The sequence below is a fragment of the Trematomus bernacchii genome, unplaced genomic scaffold (genome assembly GCF_902827165.1).
Source record: "Trematomus bernacchii unplaced genomic scaffold, fTreBer1.1, whole genome shotgun sequence".
NCBI classification, from domain to species: domain Eukaryota; kingdom Metazoa; phylum Chordata; class Actinopteri; order Perciformes; family Nototheniidae; genus Trematomus; species Trematomus bernacchii.
Genome location: NW_022987524.1, coordinates 89,590 through 112,486, shown reverse-complemented (window position 1 = coordinate 112,486; position 22,897 = coordinate 89,590). Strand labels below are relative to the sequence as shown.

The following is a 22,897-nucleotide window of genomic DNA, read 5'->3' as shown; positions in this document are numbered from 1 at the left end:
ACGCCGTTATCGTGATTCTGATTGGCCAGAAGACATTATCAAAGATGTTTTATTGAGAAGACGATCACTACGTGACAAAAGTTTTCAAAACCGTTTCTAGTCTTCGTATTCTTGTTTTTGGCGTGAGAATAGTTTGGGCAGCGTGAGAGCGTGAGATTGGGAGTGAAAGCGTGTGTCACACGCCAGATGCGTGACAGTTGGCAACCCTGCTTTAGGGATTGTTTGTCTGAAATGCTTAGAGTTACATTTTGCAATAATACTTCTGCAACCCTGTGTTTAATATGATTAATTCACTTTTTTCTTTTTCTCTTGTTTTTCAGAAACTTCAGCAGCGTTTTTATCGTTTTAATGCCATTGAAGACCACTTTCGAGAGACTACAGAGCCAAGGTAAAAATGTTAGCATTTTTAGCTACCTAGCGTCACCTGTTTTGATGTCCGTTTTTGCTTATAACGTCGCCATTTCGTATAGTTCAGTGATAATGTGGGTGTCCATCGATTCTGTGTCACCTCACGATGTGAAACGATGTCATGGATGTGGTGAAAAGATAAATAATAAGGTTTTGTGAGTGATTTTCGGTGCAGTAAGGTGTTAGCATTTTTCGCTCGTTGCTAATTCAGAGGCTCAGTGTTAGCATTGTGGGTTTTCTTTTGAAAAAAAAATTAAAATGATCAGTTAGATGAGTTTCTTCCCGTTACATGGATATAAAACATTCATAGTTTATTAAATGAACATGCCCTCAGACACTGTTTCCTGCAAGATGTTGTGGCAGTGCCCCGGTACCGGGGTCTCTCGGGCTTAACAGGTTAAGTAGCTATTGTCTAGTCTTGTTTTTGACCTCGTTGATTACCTCGTTGTTTAACCGGCTTTAGCAATCGCAAAATGTCACGGCAGCTGATCGTCCAAAGCTTTTTTAATAAGCCCAGTAATTGTGATGGTGTGGATAAACGAGGTGAAAAAAGAGGGATTGATGCGGTGGAGGATGAAGGACAATCCAGTAAGACTAAAACTGACATCGTTCAGCCAGCGGCAGAGGGGCAAGCAAGTGGCAAGGAGTTCAAGCGGGAGTACCGGGTTCATGGGAGCAAGAGTTTAAGTGGCTGAGGAGGGAAGATGGCAAAATGTTCTGCGAGATCTGTAGAAAAGCTAAGATGAGTAACGGATTTGTCCGAGGGTGCATGACGATGCAGAAATCAGCGTTCAGGCTAGGCTACAGCAGGTCAATTGAGTTGTTCTTGTAAATGTTTTGTTCATATTTTGATTGTAATTGTCTCATTTAAAACGATGGCATTGTTCATATTTGCCTGTTTAGGCACAATGGTCGCAGTGTTTTTAGCTGCCTCTGCCCCCCTCTGCTGTGCTGTCAGTGCAGGAAAAAATAAATCATTCATGTTCGTGTTGACATGAAAAGTGACCACACGGTCGGTGTCTCTGTTCATCTTTTTTTTTCTCCATGCCCTTAAAAGTTCTGTATGAATCATTAAAAAAAAAAGAATGAATGAACATTTGCTGCTCAGTACCCAAACATAAATATTAAATATGTCTCATCTCATCATTAAAACATGAAAAATAAAATGACGGGTAATAATGGATTATGACGAAAATGTTACGATCCTGTCCGTCAAAATGACGGACAACGAAAAAGTCTAACGCAACCACTGCCAAGGAGCATTTGACCATTTAGTAAGGTAAAAAGCAAAAAGCAAAAACGTCTTGCAGACTCTCTTCCGTTTACTTGTTTAATAAAGAAAAACAAATGGACAGTAGATACACGGATTCTGACCTCATCTGCGCTCTTATTTTGTAAGGTAACTTCCGGCAGCAGAATATGAAAAACTGTAGTTTTTTTGTTTCTGTTTTCTAGTGACTTATTTTTTGTTTTGAGAAGTAGAAAATGAAAATCATCCCGTTTTTTAAGTTTAGTAAATCCCTTTTTGACCATGATAAAGAAAAACGCCTTGTATTTCAATTTAGTTTTTTTAATTTTAAAACGAAAATTAAATATCTAGTCGTTTTTTGTTTTTGAATATCCATTTGTGAAAAGAAAATCCAATAACCAAAACATACACTGACCCTCCATGTTTGGTTCCAAAGGCATTAATTTCCACCGTGACAGAACAAGACAGGGATTATTTTTTAATAAGATACATTGCTATTGTAAGTGTTGCACAAACACATACTGAACATATACATTTTCCCTTTGTTTTCTTTTAATGAGTTCACACAAGAATGATCAAGATACGAGATGACATCATATTGTGCTGCACACTCCTCATAACCTCCAACACTTCAGGAGTTTCTGTCAATATATTAGTATGTAGTGTCTCTACTGGGACATGTCTCCATGCTTTAATGCTCAAGAGGCCAGTCTGCTCTGATTGGTTAGCTTGCCGGCTCTGTTGTGATTAGTCAACCACTTAGAGATGTTACGGACCTTAGCCAATCACATACAATGTTTTGGAGCACTAGCCAATAGAAGTGCAAGGGTTACATAGTGATGTCACTATGTTCCGGAAGTAAACAAAGGAGTTAAATGCAGGCTTTTCAGACGGGGGGGATTTTAGCCTTTGCAGACCATATACATGCACTAAAACCTATAGAACACTCCTGTGGCCCTGGAGTGCAAGACACCACAGCATTTCACAAAACACTACAGGATTTCACAAAACACAACAGCATTTCAGAAAACACTACAGCATTTCAGAAAACGCCACAGCATTTCAGAAAACACCACAGCATTTCAGAAAACACCACAGCATTTCACATTGGACGGAAAGGGTATTCCTTTAGGGAGAACACTTCTTGTTTGTGATTGGACAGAGCCAGCCAGAGAAGCACTGCTGTGATTGGTTGTTTTTGCTGCCAGTCAAGAAATGACGCTTTGTGATTGGTCAGCACCCGACAGCGCCACATGTCCCAACACATCAGCCGTTAGCTGTTAGCACATACTCAAGAGCTCATATCTGTTCAGAAACTTGACAAAAGTTAAACAAGTACAAACCACAGACTGTCTATGTCATGGCGAATACAGTCGCTGCTTTATTTATGTCTGTATGACGCTGTTGTGAGTGTGGATGGAGCAGCTACAGGTTAGTTTAGCCTGATCGATCCGATTCCATTCAGAAAACACGCATTTTAAAAGTTTTGTCTGCACACTTGTCAATTTATTAATTCATGTTTTTTAGTAACCGGTATCAGTATGTTGTTACTTCGGCATCATTTTGAAACGTGTATTACAATTAAATCCCAGTAAAATATGTTCATTTTGTTGTAGTTGGTATCTCCCATAGGATTTACATGGAGATACGCCCCGCCCCCTCTCCAGCGCGTCTTGTTTGAATGACAGGAGTAAACACAGCTGACAGCCGCGGTGAAACTGTTAGAACGAGGTACAAAAATACTGGACTCAATTGCAACAACTCACTTTTTAATGAGAAAAATAAACACAGTTCAAACAAAAGATCACTCTTGCGAGGACAAAATAAAGCTCCTGGTTTCTAACAAACAAAACTCTCCTCTCTGGTAACTCTCCTCTCTGGTAACATGCTGGGTCTCTGGACATGTGAAGCACACTGAAACAAGACAAACTGGCACAAGACAAAGGGAGACAAGAGAGGTTTCTCAATACTCTAATTTCCCCTCCTCGACTCCTCGACTCCTCGGTCCTCCGGTAGTGACCCGGAAATGGATTTCAGCGCGCCATGTTGAAGGACATCTCATTTCTCTAAATGCACATCGAGGACCGAGCATCGAGCATCGAGGAGGCTCTCTGGAGGAGCTCTAATCGAGGAGACACTGATGGGTCCTCCACGGCTCCTCCGCGGATGCATTTCCGGGAACGGTGGAGGCGTGATGCACGGCCGGATTTATCTCAGCCAATGACAGCTCTGCATGCATCCCCTGGATATTATTTTAGTAACTGTTTTCATCGCGACGCGATGTTTACAGAGAGAACAGCTGTGAGGTCCGTGCAGAAAGCAGAGCAGTGTGTAAAATATATCTCACTCAGTATAACAGGCCTACATTACTCTCTGTATTTATATGCTGTAGTTTAGTAGATATCTACAAACAAAGAGTCCATATTTTTCTAAGACCATTTAGTGCTTCACATAATAAAATACACAACGGCTGTATCCTGATATATAGCCTATTATATGCTTTAGGAGCTGTAGGTGTATGTGGTAGGCCTACAGTGTATAGGTGTGTGTGTTGTACAGTGTATAGGTGTGTGTTGTACAGTGCGTAGATGCGGCGGACAGACGGGTCTCAGTTGGTTTGGTGTCCTATGCTTACTTTTAATACTTGTAAATACAACTTTTGGCCCGTAATTTCAATTCCCCATTTCAGCGACCAGAGAGAGGGGGGGATATATCCAGTCTCTGATAGTGTTACGTTATTATGAGAGTGCTCTCATACTTGTTTGATTCTGAAATTGTATATGTTTATATAAATATATGTGTGTGTGTGTATATGTCCGCATCTGTAGCCTGTTATTGTCTCATTATACCGCACTGTCAAAGAAAGTAAATATATAAGTGGTCATGAACACATCTGTCCATCAGACAGAGGGCTGCTGTGCCTCCTGTCATCATTAATGGACGTCTCTTTAAAATGACCGCTCAGAGGAGAGGAGTTCTCATTTCTCTAACCGCCTGCTGCTTCCCCTCCTCTCTCCTCGGCTCCCCTCCTCAGTCCTCCGCTCGCATCTCCTGTGGGCGGCACTAAGTCTCGAGGATAGGAGTCGAGGATAGGAGTCGAGGAGGGGAAATTAGAGTATTGAGAAACCTCTAAGGACTATTTAAACATGAGGGAAGTGGGAACAGGTGGAAACAATCAGGGGCGGGGCAGACGCTGACGATGGCGGGAAAACACACAAAGGGAGGAAGTAACAGGGCCTGAAATGAAAGACAAGAGGTAAGTACAAAATAAAACAGGAAATGGGAAAACGAGACATGACATGAAACACGGGGACTTAACTAGAGATGACAGACATAAATAGACAGACAAGACAGGACGTGAAGTAACATGAAAACCTGACTACATAAATACCTGACTAGACTTGGAATGACATAAATACCTGACTAAACATGAAATGACAGACATAAAACAAACACAACTAACACATTTGACGAGACACCACAGAAACTAGAGCGATGCGAAAAAACCATGAATTAATGCTTTATTAATTCATGGTTTTTAAGGGGCTTATCTCCATGTAAATACTATGGTAGACTACCCAATATTCGCATCGCTCTAATCACTCGAGTTTCACCGCGGCTGTCAGCTGTGTTTACTCCTGTCATTCAAACAAGACACGCTGGAGAGGGGGCGGATCGATCAGGCTAAACTAACCTGTAGCTGCTCCGTCCACACTTTGTGGGCGATACCACAAAATCTGGATTCGATCCGATACCAAGTATTTCAGGGCCAGTATCACCGATACCGATACTTTTTAAAATTAAAAGCTTCTTATGTACTTTCATATAGGGGAGAGCTGCATGACATGATTTTTGAGCTGAATGCATCATAAATAGACTAAATCTGAATTAATTTTCATGATTAAAGACAGGACAGTTTTTATAGACAAATAAACATTTTACTTTTGCAAATTTAACCTGTTAACCTGTTAAGCACCGAGCCTGTTTTTCATGTTTCAGGCTCGAAAATGACATGCCCAAAACAAATGACTACAACTTAACTTCTAAAAGGGTTATATGAATAATTTCTTTTATCAAAGCAAGGTGACATCTGTGAGTTGGATGTAGAAGTGTCAGAATCAATATAAATATTTTTTATTTTAAAGAAAATTCAGATTTTACATAGTAAAAAACTGTAAATTATAGTGTCCGTCCAAAAATTATTTTTTACAGATAGTGAAAACTACCCTTGGATGATGGGTTAGTAGACTAAAAGCTTTAGGAATCCAAAGTACAACATATAATAAGTACCCTGTATCAAGATTGATGCAAAACAAGTGAAATTTGACCTTTTTAGAGAGATTTAGCCAAAAACCCCCACTTCTGGGGTCATTTGGGTGGATTTGACCTATCTCTGGCCCCCCTTGCTCGATTTGGATCGTTGACACACCTTTCTGACCGTTAGAGCCAATAGAATCGAAGGGGGAGGCCCACACACACACTCATTGTAAAGAGAAAAGGTGAGGGCTGCGCGTCTAGAAATGAAACTAGATTTGGAGATTTTCTCCTTCTGGAGTTTGGAAACTAAAAAGCAGTTTTATTGCTTATGGATTATCAGAAATAATTTCAAAGAAGGCACAGATACATAAAATGAACCTATGGATTAACTGCAGTATCGTTTTTTTATCGTTTGAATGCCATTGAAGACCAGTTTTGACCAAGGTAAGCCATGTTAGCGTTTCTAGCTACTTAGCTCCACATGTTATGATGTACGCTTTCGTTTATAGCGTCGCAAATGTTTATCACTGAGTGTTGAGGTGGGCACCACTAGATTCAGTGTCTCCAGGACACCAAAAACGAGTGGTTGGTTGTGCATCTAGGATAAGTAATAAGGGAGTTATGAGTGAGTTTAAGTGCCGTTTTAGGTTACATTTTTTCGCTCGTGGCTAATTCAGAGGCTGAGTGCTAGCATTGTGGGTTTTTTTTGAAAATAATAATTAAAAAGATCAGTTAGCTGAGTTTCTTCCCGTTACATGGATATAAAACATTCATAGTTTTATTCAATATTAAGATTCCTTAGACGTTGTTTCCTGCAAATGACGCGTTTATCCGCCCGGTACCGGGCGGATGGTGCGTAACAGGTTAAGCCCGAGAGACCCCGGTACCGGGGCACTGCCGCAACATCTTGCAGGAAACAGTGTCTGAGGGCATGTTCATTTAATAAACTATGAATGTTTTATATCCATGTAACGGGAAGAAACTCATCTAACTGATCATTTTTTTTTTTTTTTCAAAAGAAAACCCACAATGCTAACACTGAGCCCCTGAATTAGCAACGAGCGAAAAATGCTAACAGATTACTGCACCGAAGATCACTCACAAAACCTTATTATTTATCTCTTCTCCACATCCATGACATCGATTCACATCGTGAGGTGACACAGAATTGATGGGTACCCACATTATCACTGAATTATACGAATTTACGACGTTATAAACAAAAACAGACATCAAAACAGGTGACGCTAGGTAGCTAAAAATGCTAACATTTTTACCTTCATTTCATTTCATTTCAAACCTTTATTTAACCAGATTGGTCCCATTGAGATCATAGATCTCTTTTTCAAGGGAGACCGTGGCTCTCTAGTCTCTCCAAAGTGGTCTTCAATGGCATTAAAACGATAAAAACGCTGCTGAAGTTAATCCATAGGTTAATCCAATGTGTCTGTGTCCCTTTGAAATGATTTCTGATAATCCATGAGCAAACAGACGGATAATCCATGCTTTTACGTTTCTAGATGTCAGAGCTAGAATGTAGCTTCACTCTAATGCAAAATTACATGCGCAAAGCCCACCTTTTTTTTCCACAATGAGTGTGTGTGGGGGACTCCCCCTTCGATTCTATTGGCTCTAACGGTCAGAAAGAGGTGTCAACCATCAAAATCGAGCAAGGGGGGCCAGAGATATGGAAAATCCACCCAAATGACCCCAGAAGTGGTTTCTTTTTGCTAAATCTCTCTAAAAAGGTCAAATGTCACTTGTTTTGCATCAATCTTGATACAGGGTACTTATTATATGTTGTACTTTGGATTCCTAAAGCTTTTAGTCTACCTTACCATTATCCAAGGGTAGTTTTCACTATAAGTAAAAAAGAATCTTTGGACGGACACTATAATTTACAGTTTTTTACTATGTAAAATCTGAATTTTCTTTAAAATAAAAAACATCTATATTGATTCTGACTTTTCTACATCCAACTCACAGGTTTATCATTACTTTGAGAAAAAATATTATTAATTTAACCCTTTCAGAAGGGAAGATATGGTCATTTGTTCTGGGAATGTCATTTTCGAGCCTGAGACCTGAAAAACAGGCTCAGGGCTTAACAGGTTAAAGTGCAAACATGAAAAATAACAATACAAAGTGGCCACAGTAGCGACCTGCCTTCTTGCACACATCACAGTTCGCTAAGTTTTCATTGACAGTTGTGAAATAGCTCCACACAACGCTCCTCTTTCTCTCAGCCATCATGCGCGTGTGTCACACTCGCGAGTCGCTGGCTGCTGCTGTCCTGCCCTGCTGCTGTCCTGCCCTGCTGGCTGCTGTCAGTCAGCTTGATAATCGGCGTTCAGGCAGGGAGCACGCTGCGCGTGCGCGAGCCTCGAGGAGAGGAGGACAGCAGTGGAGAGAGAAGAAAAGAGCGCATATACTTGTGTTCGTCTGCACATAGTTTTTGATGAAATTGACGAGTAGAGGAGAGGGGGAAAAAAGTATAAAAGTATCGATCCTATTGGCTCTAGTATCGATATTTTGAAACGTAACGTAATATCGGAAGTATCGATATTTTGGGATCGATCCGCCCACCCCTAACACTCACAAGAATGTCATACGTACAGATGTAGCACCTAATTTCGGACAGTTTGAAACGTGAGGGCCGTGGCCGGCACGGGGTCTGCCCTCGCTCAAAGGAAAACCTCCAGCGTGACTTGAGACCGCCCCCTTGATAAATAAATGTAATTATAATGAAGCCAGCTGCAATGGATCATTGATCCACCAGGGGGTGCAGTGGGGTTCCACACTGGAGCTCATGTGAAATAAACTGATACAGTACAGTAGATTTATGTCTGGTACTTCTGTATAGTGGATCTTTGTTAAGATCCATATGTCACGGATAGGATCATACTCTGTGCTAAATAAGAGACATGTAATCATTTACAAAACATCACCATGTTTTTATTTAACAAAATAATGTTGTTTAGTCCACAACTACTGTACAAAAAACATCAGGAAGCCCACCGGGTCCAAAAACAAACGGGAGGAAATGCAGCCCGACTCTCGATTTGTAATCCTAATTTAATCATCATCTTCACCACGATCATTTATGTTTATGTTCGCCGAATTGACATGAAAGCACTGACAAATATGAATATACTGTATTCAACTTCATTAAAACGTTATTAACGTGCCTAAACTCAGTAATTCACGAAAGATATTTATATTTTAATGGAGCCTCGTCAGGCAGATCAGGATCCCGACGCGTAGCGGAGGGATCTTGATCTGCCTGAAGGGTGTTATTTTCCCCATAATGACCAAGTCGCTGCACATTATCCTGCTTATTATATGGCCACATTCTCAACAAAGTAACGACATGACTCCCAATATTAATTGAAATACTTTTATGGATTTAGAAAATGTTTTTATTGATTGTAATTGAAATAGTTGTATGTATTGATTTAAATTGACATGCATCCGCTAAGAAAAATAGTACGTTGCAACCGTTTTTTAAACAGTCTGAATGAAACGGCAGCTCTCAGCTGTGTGTTTACACACCTAATGGCCCATCACCCACAGCTCTCTCCCCCCCCCCCCTGATCTTTCTTCTCCTGCAGCTAAGTTAACTGTAGGTTACTCTGATGCCCCTTTCACACCAACGCGTTTTCAGCTCCGGCTCGGAGCTGGAGCCTGAAAAGTACCGGTTTTTCCTGTTCACACCGCAGCGGCGCCGCCTCTTAGCTCCGGAATCCGGTTCACTTCCAGCTCCAAAAAATTGTCGGTCTAGAAGCAAGAGCTTCGGAGCTAAGAGGCGGCGTCGCTTATGTCTCTCTTACGTCGAGGCGTGCAGGAAACTAAACCCACCTCCCCTGACCATGGGTCGACTGAAGAGTCTCGTCATGCCTGCCTACAAGAAGTAGCGCTGAGCAAAGTGACTAGAAGGCAACCACACACTTATAAAAAAAAACACACTTTATAAAGTCAGGCAACACTAACCAGGCTTCGTGTGATTCTGTTTATTTGTACTTTACTTTGACCATCCGTTCGCTGTTATTGATCATTGTGGAGAGCAGGCAGACGTTTTGTTTGTTATTATAGCAGCTATCGGATGGAATCAATACATGGGCTGCACAGGTTGTCATGTCAGACTATCACAAGTAGAATCATAATGAAAAATACGCCGGTAAAATGTGCCTGTAGAAAACGGCTTAGCAAGTAGTCAGTTTAGCTTCGGTTGCTATGCTAACATCACCCATGTTATACCAGAGAAACTTTCATAACAGCGTCAATTCAGACTGACACACATTCACTTAAGGGGAACTGGGGATATGTATCAGCTGCTTGTGTGACAGTCAGACAGTGAATACTTTAGAGCCGTGTAAGCTAACCCGGAGCTAACGGGAGAATAAACTCCCATGGAAGTGCAGCCAGCACTGCAGCGGTCGGTAAATGCCGCTGAAACACATTAATAAACAATGAACCACGGCACTCTGGAGAAAAGTATAAGGTTGGAGAAGTCGTTATTTAATTTAATCTGGCTTCGTATGATTAAAAGCAACACGATCATCGACCCGACGCAGTCCCCCGTTGTTGTGAGCTCCGTTGGGGAGAAAATGCGATGTAAACGGTGACGTCATGACGCAGCAGCGGCAGCTCTGGGCGGTGTGAACAGAGCGGGAGCAGAAAAGGGAAACCGGAGCTGAACCAGAAAAGCTCCAGCTAGGAGCTAGAAAGGGAAAAGCACTGGTGTGAAAGCCGCATGAGTGACAAGCTTACAGTTAGTGAAGTAACACTTTTTTTTTGTGAGTCACGACCTGGCTGTTTTAACAAAATAATGTTGTTTAGTCCACAACTGCTGTACAAAAATCATATGTTCGCCGAATTGACATGAAAGCAACTTATTTTCTAATTACCTTAAATAAACTCACTAATTAATGAAACCAGTTCAATATGTATTATTCTTATTCTTATCATTCTTTATGAGCGCAGTAATGGTAAGGTATCTAATTACTTATTTATTTAGAATGGTGATGTGTTAGATGTTAAGGACTAACGTTTATAATAAATAGCCTAGTATTTACCCATATTCATAATAATATTTATATATTCAACAACCATTTTTTATGTAAAAGGTTCATAAAATAAAAACACAACACTGTCATTGCAAGTGACACTCAGTTGACTTTTATGTTTTTATGTTCAGTGAAGTGTTTTATTATTTTCGGGACGGGGAGACGTGTGTGATTAAAAATGAGTGACCAAACTAAGTCTATTCAAATTCAAATTCTTGACGGGAAGAGCGGTGTACATGTAAATGGGTGGCATAGGCTATATGCATTTGAAAATAAATAGTACTCCCCTCTGAGTGACTATCTGTTGACTTCACATCTTGTCACAAACCAGGGGACTTTACTTCCTCTTACGGAACGTCTACACAGCAGCGTTAAAAAAATCTTGAAACGCTTCTGCCCATTCACTTTGAATGGGGTGACGTCACTTTCCCTCACTTTTCGCCGAAATGGATTGTGGGCAGGCGAGCGGAGATTTTCAGGATTTTGAGGATTCAAAGTTGAACAATGTTCAACTTTTGAGGCTGAGGTGGAAGCGTCAGCCAATGAAATCCTGTGTACGCAAATCTGACAGTTCAAGCTCTAGCCAATCAAACGGCGTGTATGCTGGGAGAGACATACCGCAGGTCATTTCCTCATATTCCAAAAAATGGAGGAGAAATTAGCGGTAGCGAATCAATCACCCGGTGCTTTATGACCAGACCTACCGGGATATAAACCGGAGGAGCCAGGCATGGAGGGAGGTGGCAGAGACAGTGGTAGGTTTTCGCCTGTTTGGGGAGTTTATATCCAGTTTACTTCGGGCTTTTTTGCTTCGTATGTCGCGGGCGGGAGATTCATGTGATTGGTTGTTGGTGCCTTGCTCGCAAAAAATCCTCAAGCTTCAGATACGCCCACCTCCAAGATTTTTTTAACGCTGCTGTGTAGACGTACCGTTAGTGAGTTTATTTAAGGTAATTATAGAAGCCCTATTTTATCAGTATGTCTGCACAGCAGTTACAATGGTAAAACTACATTAAAACAGAATTGTCCCCATTGTTTCTTTAATAGTTACTAACATTAGATATTTTAATGAGATTAATTACTTGTCAAAATATGTTCTTACAAATGTTTTTTTGACTGAATGCTTATAAACATATTTATTATTTATATTTTATTATCTTCACTCAAGTGTGATTCTGAAGTCGTCGATTTTCAGGCTTGCTCTGTGGGTTTTTTCATTCATCTACTGCAACTTTGAGAGAAAGATGCTTAATTTCCACCTCCGCCGATTAGGTTGTAACTTTGTTTTGGTTTGTTTTTTGTTTAGCTGTTGGACAGAAGGTTTCCAGAAAATATATTGGATCCTATTTCATGAAACGTGTTGAAAGGGTCTAGTAAGGGCCAAGGAAAAACCCAAATACATTTCTGGAGCTAATCAGAATCTTGGGGAACAGGGCCGTATCCACCATTGAGGTCACCGAGGTCCGGACCTCGGTAATTTTTTCCGAGCTGTGTCTATAACAAAACGTGTGGAATAACTGCACTAAACGCGTTCTTTGTAGTACTTCCATTTACTGACGATGGGGGCGCTGCATAACTACGTAGCCTCGATTAAAGCAAACAGAAGAAGACGACATGTATCAACAAACCACCGCAGCCCGGACTTGTATCGGAGCAGCGGAGGAGAGATGAGGTATCTAGAGATCTGAGTCCTGCTTGTGTTTCTGTTCATCAGGACATCATATGACCAGCAGATCCTGTGTGAACGCTCTACGTTAGTCAGTGGACGTCCGACAACATGCACACTAACTTATATTGCAGCTATAGGCTATACTTTGGTTTAAATTGCGTGAATAAACTAGCTAGAGAGCTAAAGTTAATTACATTCATCCAATGTTAGAAGGATTACCTTTTAACAAACGTTGTAATGCTTTTCTTTCATTTCAATTTGAGTAAAACATTGAAGATATAACATTGTATTGTTTTCTTTTTACACTGACTCAGATATAATGAAAAGACTACTTCAGTCGAAGCTCAGCTTTGGTAAGGAAGAGACAGGACAGGCAGAGAGAAAGAGAGAGAGAGAAAGTGATGGAAGTCAGGGAGGAACTGCAGGTACAGTCACACAAAAGAATGTAGGCTTAATAACCCCATCTATCTATCTATCTATCTATCCATTTATCTATCCATCTATCTATCTATCTATCCATCTATCTATCTATCTATCTATCTATCCATCTATCTATCTATCTATCTATCCATTTATCTATCTATCTATCTATCTATCTATCTATCTATCTATATCTATCTATCTATCCATTTATCTATCCATCTATCTATCTCTCTATCTATCTATCTATCTATCTATATATTTATCTATTTATCTATAACAATAGTCTTCATTTACACTATAGACAATAGCCATAATTTTAAAACAACTTACATCTATTGCAGTTATGATGTCATAATAACATACAAGTGTATAAAACCACACAATTTTCTTACATCTTTGTTCTCTTTTGAGAATCAAACAAAACAGATTTAAATTAAAAAAATAATGCAAACAAACAAGTCAAATGAACTAAATTGCTGAATTGCTTTTAATTCACTGGCAGGAGCGACAAGTGAGGAGGAGCAACAAGTGAACAACGAGGGAGAGATTGAACAAAGAGAAAGAGTAGAGGACAGAGAGAGTAATGAACAGGAAGAAGACAGAGAGACTAAAGAAGATGGAAGAGAGGGTGCAGGTTATGGAAAGGAGAGAGACATGGAAAATGAATGTTGACAATGTTGTGTGATCATTTTAGCCTCTTCTGCATGTCCAGATCATTCATATGTAACAATCAACTGATTCTTATGCATTACACTTTCAAAAATAATTGATGCTGCAGCCCACTGACATGGTTTGAAATCAATATATTATCAATTTGTGACCCCCCACAGGACTTAAAAAGCACCTAACTAGATCATAAAAATCCCAAAAATCTCGGGGGGGTATACCCCCGAACTCCCCTAGCATGTTTGGACCTCGGTATTTAAGAAATCCTGGATACGGCCCTGATGGGGAATCATTCACCCATTAGTTTCAGGTATCTTTTTCAACCTCATTTGACTCAATCATAGCAACTTTGGAAGAAAACTAGAATGATAGTAATTCTATTTGCATATTCATTTTCGGTGTATTGTACCAAATCAGAATTTCTTCATTGGTCATGCCAGGTCAACAACATTTAATAGAAAACATGTCATCAGTGGACCCAGGGTGCTGTATTGCCATCTTTTATTGCACTTTGTAAGCAGATGCTGTACAGCAGCTGTGCAGAAGTTACTCCTCAGTGTGACAAAACGACCGCATGCTCCCCCGGGAAGATTTTTTTTTTTAATATTGAAGTTAAAAGCATCAATCTGGTGCACTTTGAGAGCAACATGAAGAGATCTATGGATACATCTCTCAACACCCATATGAAACAGAACTGTAAGCAGATTTTCTTTTTCTTTATGGATATTTTACAAATCACTCTCCCTTTTAAACTGTATTCTTGTTTATTAATAACAACTTTTTTTTACTGTCTTATAGTATTTAATACTATAAGAGAATAGATGAAAATCTATTCTCTTATTTGCTGACTGCCCTGAAAATCAGACCTGTTTTTTAAATGAAATCTGACGGCAGGCAGGCAGCTCTGATCACCTAATGATAAATGCGCCACGCCTAATTGCCGGCTATTCAGCCACAGCTCCCTCTATGCAAATCAAACTGTAGACGGTGTGAAAGCGCCTATTGTTTTAAATAATGGTCGGAATGTGAGCCTTCTGAATTACCGTGGGACAGCAGAGAACTCTAAACTAAAATGTTCAATCAATAAAGTAACATCTTATCTTATCTTATCTTAATAATATCTTCATATTAATAATAATAATATATCATACAGTATGTGTCCGAAAGGGAGCAGGAGGAAGCAAACACAAAAAAAATATTACAAAAAATATACTGCATATTAAAGTGAACGATTGTAAAGGTAAAAGTATGAGCATCAAAAATAAAGAAGTGTAAACATTTACATTATAATTATGATTATTTAATATATAAAGACTATATATTATTGAATTACAAGATTAGATATACTTTATTTGATCTAAAATATTGATGTGTTCAAATGCTCTTCAAAGCACAACTGAAGTACTGAAAGTCCATGAAAGTTGTCTTTCTGTATTTGTGAATGAAGCGCCATCTCATGGTTAAATCCTGAAATTGAAAATCTGGCAACGCCCTCTTGGAAAATAGTGGGAGGGCTTAACATTCCCAGATGCTGGGATCCCTTGGGTCTTTGGCAGGAAGCTGTTGGCTGGAGTCCTTTCTGGAGTGCTACATCTGTACATGTAAGTCGCTTTGGATAAAAGCGTCTAACAAATGACATGTAATGTAATGTAATGTAATACAGACATAAATAAAGCAGCGACTGTATTCGCCATGACATAGACAGTCTGTGGTTTGTACATGTTTAACTTTTGTCTAGTTTCTGAACAGATATGAGGAGATGTGAGCTCTGAGTGCTAACAGCTAACGGCTGATGTGTTGGGACATGTTGCGCTGTCGTGTGCTGACCAATCACGAAGCGTCATTTCTTGACTGGCAGCAAAAACAACCAATCACAGCAGTGCTTCTCTGGCTGGCTCTGTCCAATCACAAACAAGAAGTGTTCTCCCTAAAGGAAATGCTGTAGTGTTTTCTGAAATGCTGTATTGTTTTCTGAAATGCTGTGGCGTTTTCTGAAATGCTGTAGTGTTTTGTGAAATGCTGTGGCGTTTTGTGAAATGCTGTAGTGTTTTGTGAAATGCTGTAGTGTTTTGTGAAATGCTGTAGTGTTTTGTGAAATGCTGTAGTGTTTTGTGAAATGCTGTGGCGTTTTGTGAAATGCTGTAGCGTTTTGTGAAATGCTGTAGCGTTTTGTGAAATGCTGTAGCGTTTTGTGAAATGCTGTGGTGTTTTGTGAAATGCTGTGGTGTCTTGCACTTCAGGGCCACCGTAGAACACACTACAGGAGAGGAAAACCCCAAGAAGCAGAATAGGGCCTCTGTCTGTTCCTATACACACAGACGTTTGTTTAAAATGTAAAAAATATTGAGTGGATTAAGTCCAAGGGAGTTGAAATGAACTAAGGCGTGAGGTTTGTTTGGTCTTGTCTAAACGCTGTTGAATTTTGCATCAATTTGATCACAATCTTCAACTGAGCGTATGGACTAAAAACACAATGATAAGAACTAGCAACGAGTGACCAATGAATCTTATTAGTTTCTTATAAGATAGGATTTTATAGACAAGAAATGATTTAATTAAAGATATAACAGTACCATAATCATGTCTTACAAAATAATATGTTCGCATACTGTAGTCTCTTATATTGATGAATGCACTGTAGGTATGATTCAAACTAATTCAGAATGATGAGATTTTGAGACTAAATGTATTTTACTCTCAGCCTTCCTGTGTTAAACCGACACATATGACGGAGTGTAAGGGATACCTTGTTGCGTGAGTTATTACAGGTGAGGTTGGACAGGATGCCAGTTGCACACGTCAACATGTTGACGTCGTCAGAGCCCAGCTGGGTGACCAGAATCTGCAGCAGACCGTCTAATCCCTCCTTCACAGAGAACAACAAACAAATCACAGCAGTGATAGAAGCACAGCCTCATACACAACACAGATTTACAACTAAGCCACTGATAATAAACAAAGACAGTTAGATCCATCTCACTTGCCAGAGGAGGTTATGTGTTAGCTCAGGGTTGTCTCTCAGTTTGTCAGCAGCATTACAGAAAAACTACTGTCCCCATTTTTTAAAAACACAAATAATTGTTCTCTTTTGTTAACATTCAAGACAGGGCGTCACTTAATAAGTGTAACAAATGACATCCCATTATGTTCAGAGGACAAAGCATATGATAATATATCAGCAGGCATATAAACTACAGAGAAATCACAGGTTACACCCTGAAACACATGTCTACATTTCTGATGCTATTGTTAAAGTATGGAGATATATAAACATTTAAAAATGTATAATTATTTGGCTATTATTCAGGTCAACAAACCCACAATAAGCCCAATGACAGCTTCCCAATTATGTTTTTTCAAAGAGCTTATACACAATTGTAACACAAACTGTGACCCTTTAGATAATTTCACTGCTGTTAATAAATAAAATATTTAATCTGATGTAACAAACATTTCCATGCTTTCCTACATGCATATTAGCGGTCAGTAAACAACAGAGAGAGCTCATCGGGCTTTGGGTTACATTTAGTCTGTGTGGCCAATAGGAAGCCTCAATGCCAATTTGCCCCCTCCCCTTTGTTAGTTGGAGCCATTTAGGATCTAAATAATTAGGAAAATTGTGGATCAGTCGCTAGTTAACTTTCAGTGTCACTAGTTAAGCTGACCAGTTTGGTGCTACAAGTGCAGTGTCTAGCATCACTAGTAGAAAACAATAAATGTATCTGATGCTTTTATCCAGAGCACCTCTATAGGCCACAGCAAGGCTTATGTTGGAACTTGTCAGACCAAAGTGCTACTAATTGCATAAAAGAGTAACTAGTACAAGCTTTTGTCCAACAAGTAAGAAGAAACTATTGTGACCAAATGTCCAACTAGTTGAGAAAACTGCTGTCTGATATCAAGGATATGGAATAAATACTAAAACAGCTAGTAGTAGTAGTATTTCTCAGTAGAAGTATTCAGTTTTAGTACTTGTAGTTGAACCATTTTGTCTATTGCAGCATTCTACTGCAATATGTTATGTCTTTTACTATCATATGTTGATATACCTAAGTTGAAGCAACAGCTTTCAACTTAGGTACAACACATTTAATTAAAATCAACGTTTCAGTTAGTAGTAGTAGTATTACTCAGTAGAAGTATTCCGTTTTAGTACTTGTAGTTGAACCATTTTATCTATTGCAGCATTCTACTGCAATATTTTATGTCTTTTACTTTTATGTCGTGCAACAGTTTCAACTTAGGTACAATACATTTAATTAAAATCAACGTTTCAGTTTTTTTCAGTGTTGGAGGAGCTAAAGACTTTCATTACCAAAACTACGCTGTAGATATTGTGCATATGACAAATAAAGCCTTAAAATCCTTTGATTCCCAGTAGCAGTAGTAGTAGTAGTATTATAGAGCATTTGTAGAGGGTGAATGAGTACCTGCTTGGTGGCAGCGTCGGACAGATTGCGGAGCGTCCACAGACAGTTCTGGATCAGACGCTGACTGGAGCCTGTGAGATGCTGGCCCAAAGCCTGCATCCCTCCTGGACACAGATGAAAGCTAATTACAACAGATGTTTACAGACATACACTGAGGGTTTAAATCCTGTTTACTGATGTATTACAGACCAGCCTCCACGATCGCTGGTTTGTTGCTGGGACAGACGGACAGCACTTTGAGGACACGGCTGGTGGTCCACAGCAGCTTCTCATAGTTGTAGTTCCTCGTGATGTACACCAGACCCTCTGGGCCCCCATTGGCTAGGATGATCAGCTGACCAAAAACAGGAAGATGGAGGTGTATTTTTGTAATAATGGCCAAATTCAAAACCGCCCCCTACACCCTACCCCTACACACATTTAGTGCCGTTCCGAACCAACAAGTGGGGAAGGGGAGTTGGTTGTCAAGTCCTCCAACAGGAAGTTATCAAGCCCTCCAACAGGAAGTTATCAACTTATTATCTTGGACGTGATTCAAGATGGCGCCTGTGTCGGCTCGCCGCTCGCTAAGCTCTCTAACTTTAGCTGTCCTGTTTTTGTTTTATGTTTGTCAGAATGTCTCTGCTCTGCTCGTTTATGATCGCCAAGCTCTCCTCCACCTCAGACCCTCACTGGAGTTGATATTGCTGCCCAAACCGACATCTGGCAACCATAAATCGTCCCCCCCACCTCTACTGTCGGATATCCCCACTTACCTACGCCGGTCACACTGCATCCTGCCTCGCCGAAAGCGCTTTCGACGACAGGGAAAGCGTGGTGGTGCACTGGTCCATCTGAAGGCATACCTGACGGCTTCTTCTGTGAATTATCCACGCCTCGGATGTCACGGCCCTCCCGCTGCACGCCAAGTGAGAGATCGGTGGATTCGCCCTGTTTTTCCGGAGCTCCGGACTCTGAGGGGCCCGCTGGCAGCTCCTCCTGCCCGACTGACAACACGCACATCTTCGTCAGCTGAGACGCACTACACCTTCGGCAAGCCCGGAGCGAAAACTTTGCATGGCTTTGCTAAATGCTAGGTCGATAGCAAACAAAACGTTCCTGCTAAACGACTTCTTCACCTCTCGTGAACTGGATTTTATGTTCCTGACGGAGACCTGGGCTCACGCTGGCGAGTATACACCGTTCTCTGAACTTCTTCCTCCTGACTGTACATTCTTCAGCTCCCCCCGTGCCACTGGCCATGGTGGGGGCATAGCATCAGTGTTTAGAGCTAGCCTCCAATGCCGATTGCTTCACCCTGTAACTAGCTATGCTAGCTTTGAGTTGCAGCTTTTTGAACTGAACCCGGCCTCGCCTATACTCTGCGCAGTCGTGTATCGTCCGCCAAAGTGTAATAAGGATTTCATAAATGACTTTTATGACTTTCTGTCCGGGATCATGGTGAAATATGATCGTGTTTTGATCTCCGGAGACTTCAATGTCCATGTGTGTTGCGAGTCCAAACCTCTGGTTAGGGACTTTTTAAATCTCCTTGATTCCTTTGGTCTCGTTCAGTCCGTGGCTGGCCCAACACACGAAAAAGGACACACTTTGGACTTAGTATTATCGTTTGGACTGTCTGTATCTGTGGATGAAATCTGTGCAGCAACGCGTATCTCAGACCATTTACCGGTTCTGTTTACAACCTCCATCCCTTCCGCAGGAGTCGAATCACGTGCCCCTGCGCGTCGTCTGCGTTCGATTAACCCCTTGACTGCCTCACTGTTCTCTGATGCTTTTAATGCTTCTCCGATCTGTAAATTAGATGTGAACTGTGCTTTTAATGCTGATGAGCTTATCTCCATGTTTGATTCGACATGTACACTAATACTGGATTCTGTTGCTCCTTTTACGCTTAGACGCACCAAAGTTCTATCAGAGCCGTGGCTCAATGACTGTACTCGTGATCTCAGACGCGCTTGCAGGCGTGCAGAGAGAAAATGGAAAAAGGATAAACTCCATGTCTCCCTAGAAATCCTTGGTGCTTGCCTTTCTGACTACCAGACGGCAGTCAAAGCAGCCAAAACTGAGCACATTTCTCTGTTAATCTCCAAAAACAGCCATAAACCTCAGGTTCTTTTTAATGTCCTCAACTCGTTCATTAATCCCTGTGATGTTTCTCCAATTGTGCCATCGACTACTCTCTGTGATAAGTTTCTTACATTTTTTATTGAAAAGGTATCTGCTCTTAGGCTAGCCCACACTAGTGCTACCCCAGATCCTGCTCCTTTTCTGTGCCCTGCTGTCCTCGACCACTTTGAGCCTGTATCCCTCTCTGCTCTCTCGGATGTAGTCAAGCACCTGCGGCCGACAAACTGCACCTCAGATAGCATTCCCTCTCGCCTTCTCAGAGATGTTTTAGAATCAGTTGGAGCAAGTATTTTATTACTTTTAAACACCTCTCTTACCTCAGGATGTGTCCCAGCTGCCTTCAAACATGCCGTGGTTAAGCCACTCCTTAAAAAGAAAAATCTCGACCCCTCCATTCTCGCAAATTTTAGGCCCATCTCCCAGCTACCTTTTTTATCAAAAGCCCTGGAGCGAGTAGTCTACGCCCAGCTGCAGTCTTTTTTAACCACGCATGGAATCCATGAAAAGTTCCAGTCTGGCTTCAAACCCATGCACAGCACTGAAACAGCCCTTTTAAGAGTTTTTAATGATCTGCTCCTAGCCGCCGACTCAGGTAGCCCAGCTGTCTTGGTGCTGTTAGACCTGACAGCTGCCTTCGACACTGTGGACCATAGCATCCTGCTGTCACGGCTTGAACAGTCCGCTGGCATCACAGGCTCTGCCCTTGCATGGTTCAGGTCCTACCTGACAGACCGTAGCTTCTCGGTACAGCTAGGTGCCTTCTCCTCTGCCAAAGCCCCTCTTACCTGTGGGGTTCCCCAAGGCTCGATTCTGGGCCCCATCCTTTTTCTACTGTACATACTGCCCCTAGGTTCAATACTCACAAAACATAACATTCCCTTCCACTGCTACGCCGACGATGTACAGATATATCTGCCTCTCAAAGCAAATGTCACACACTCACTACAGCAGCTGATGGACTGCTTAGCAGAGATAAAATCCTGGCTGAGCAAAAACTTCCTCAACCTCAACGAGAGCAAGACCGAGGTCATCTTTTTTGGACCGCAACCTCCAGCCTCTCCGGTTGATATTCTGGGCTCTATCAAAAAAAACATCCTCCCCTCGGTCATGAACCTTGGAGTGACATTCACCAGCACTTTTAAATTTGACAAGCAGGTCAGCACCGTAGTAAAATCCTGCTTTTTTTAAATAAGACTATTGGCCAAAACCAAGTCGTATTTATCTTTTAAAGACTTAGAAAGGGTTATTAACGCCTTTGTAACCTTGAGACTGGACTATTGTAACGCTCTGTATGTGGGTATGGACCAGGCCTCAATCAAACGCTTACAGCTAGTCCAAAACGCTGCTGCACGTTTGCTGACTGGTCACAAAAAGCGCGACCACATCACCCCTATTCTGGCCTCACTGCACTGGCTTCCAGTTCGGTTCAGAATTGATTTTAAAATCCTTTTATTTGTTTTTAAAGCCCTAAATGGGCTGGCTCCGGCCTATATAACTGAACTGCTCCAGCGCTACACCCCAGCCAGAGCTTTAAGGTCTGCTGACCAGCTGCTGCTGGTAGTGCCCAAGACCAGGCTAAAAACCCGAGGGCACCGAGCCTTCGCAGCAGCTGGCCCTAGGCTCTGGAACACTCTGCCCCTCCATGTGAGGTCGGCCCAGACCCTAGGGGTTTTTAAATCAAAACTAAAAACACACTTCTTCTCTCTGGCTTTCTAGTTAGAGCGGAGCACGACTCCTGACTATTCCGTGTGTTTTATTCTTATTTTGTTTTTTAAGTTATATCTGTTGTAATTTATTGTCGTTTATTGTGTTTTGTAGTAATGTGTTTTTATTACATGTACAGCACTTTGGCTCGACCAAAAATCGCTTTTAAATGTGCTTTATAAATAAAACCTGATTTGATTTGATTTGATCAAGCCCTCCAACCGGAAGTTATCAAGCCCTCTATCAGGAAGTTATCAAGCCCTCCAACAGGAAGTTATCAAGCCCTCCAACAGGAACGGTTCGGAATTGGGCCACTGTGTGGACATTACAAAGATCCCCTCCCCAAAGCCCAGCTCCTGGACTCACCTTGCTCTCCTGGTTGCCGTAAGACAAGAGTTGCAGACAGTCGGTGGTGATGGCCAGGAATTTGGGGTTACTCTTCTTCAGTAATGGAACCATCCTCTGTAGGCCATCAGCGAGACGCACCGCCATCTTGGCCCCCTCCTGGTGCAGCAGCAGGTTGTGGAGGGTCGTGATGGCATAGAACAAGACTGACTCCACCGGGGAGCTGCGTGACGTCACGGATGGAAAAGAGCGAAAATAAGATAGAGATCATAAAGTGAACTAATTTCAAGGAGCATTAAGCAATCTGTGACCTTTACTGAACTCTATCATCCACCAATATCTCAAGGCTGGAGGACGTTGGGTGAAAACGCTTTTGTAGTTAGGTTTGCTCACTCACAGCACCATCCTCCATCATTGAGGAAATGGAAAAGTGTGTGTGTATTCTCTTTTCAGAAACTTGAAAATGTCAGCAACTGGTGAAGCAATTACTAGGAGAGTTAGTATGGATCAGAAACCTTTTGAACTTGTAACCTCTATACCAACCTCCTAC

General features: G+C 41.3%; 1 protein-coding gene across 1 annotated transcript in view; it reads right to left on the bottom strand.

Moving 5' to 3' along the window:
- Window positions 1–22,897, bottom strand: part of LOC117473806 (junction plakoglobin-like) — a gene marked incomplete at its 5' end in the record, with an annotated part of 174,595 nt that overhangs the window by 65,631 nt on the left and 86,067 nt on the right. Inside the window, 4 exon segments of the mRNA XM_034119701.1 lie at window positions 16,485–16,604; window positions 18,169–18,272; window positions 18,358–18,502; window positions 22,369–22,570. Coding sequence (XP_033975592.1) covers window positions 16,485–16,604; window positions 18,169–18,272; window positions 18,358–18,502; window positions 22,369–22,570 — 571 coding nt within the window.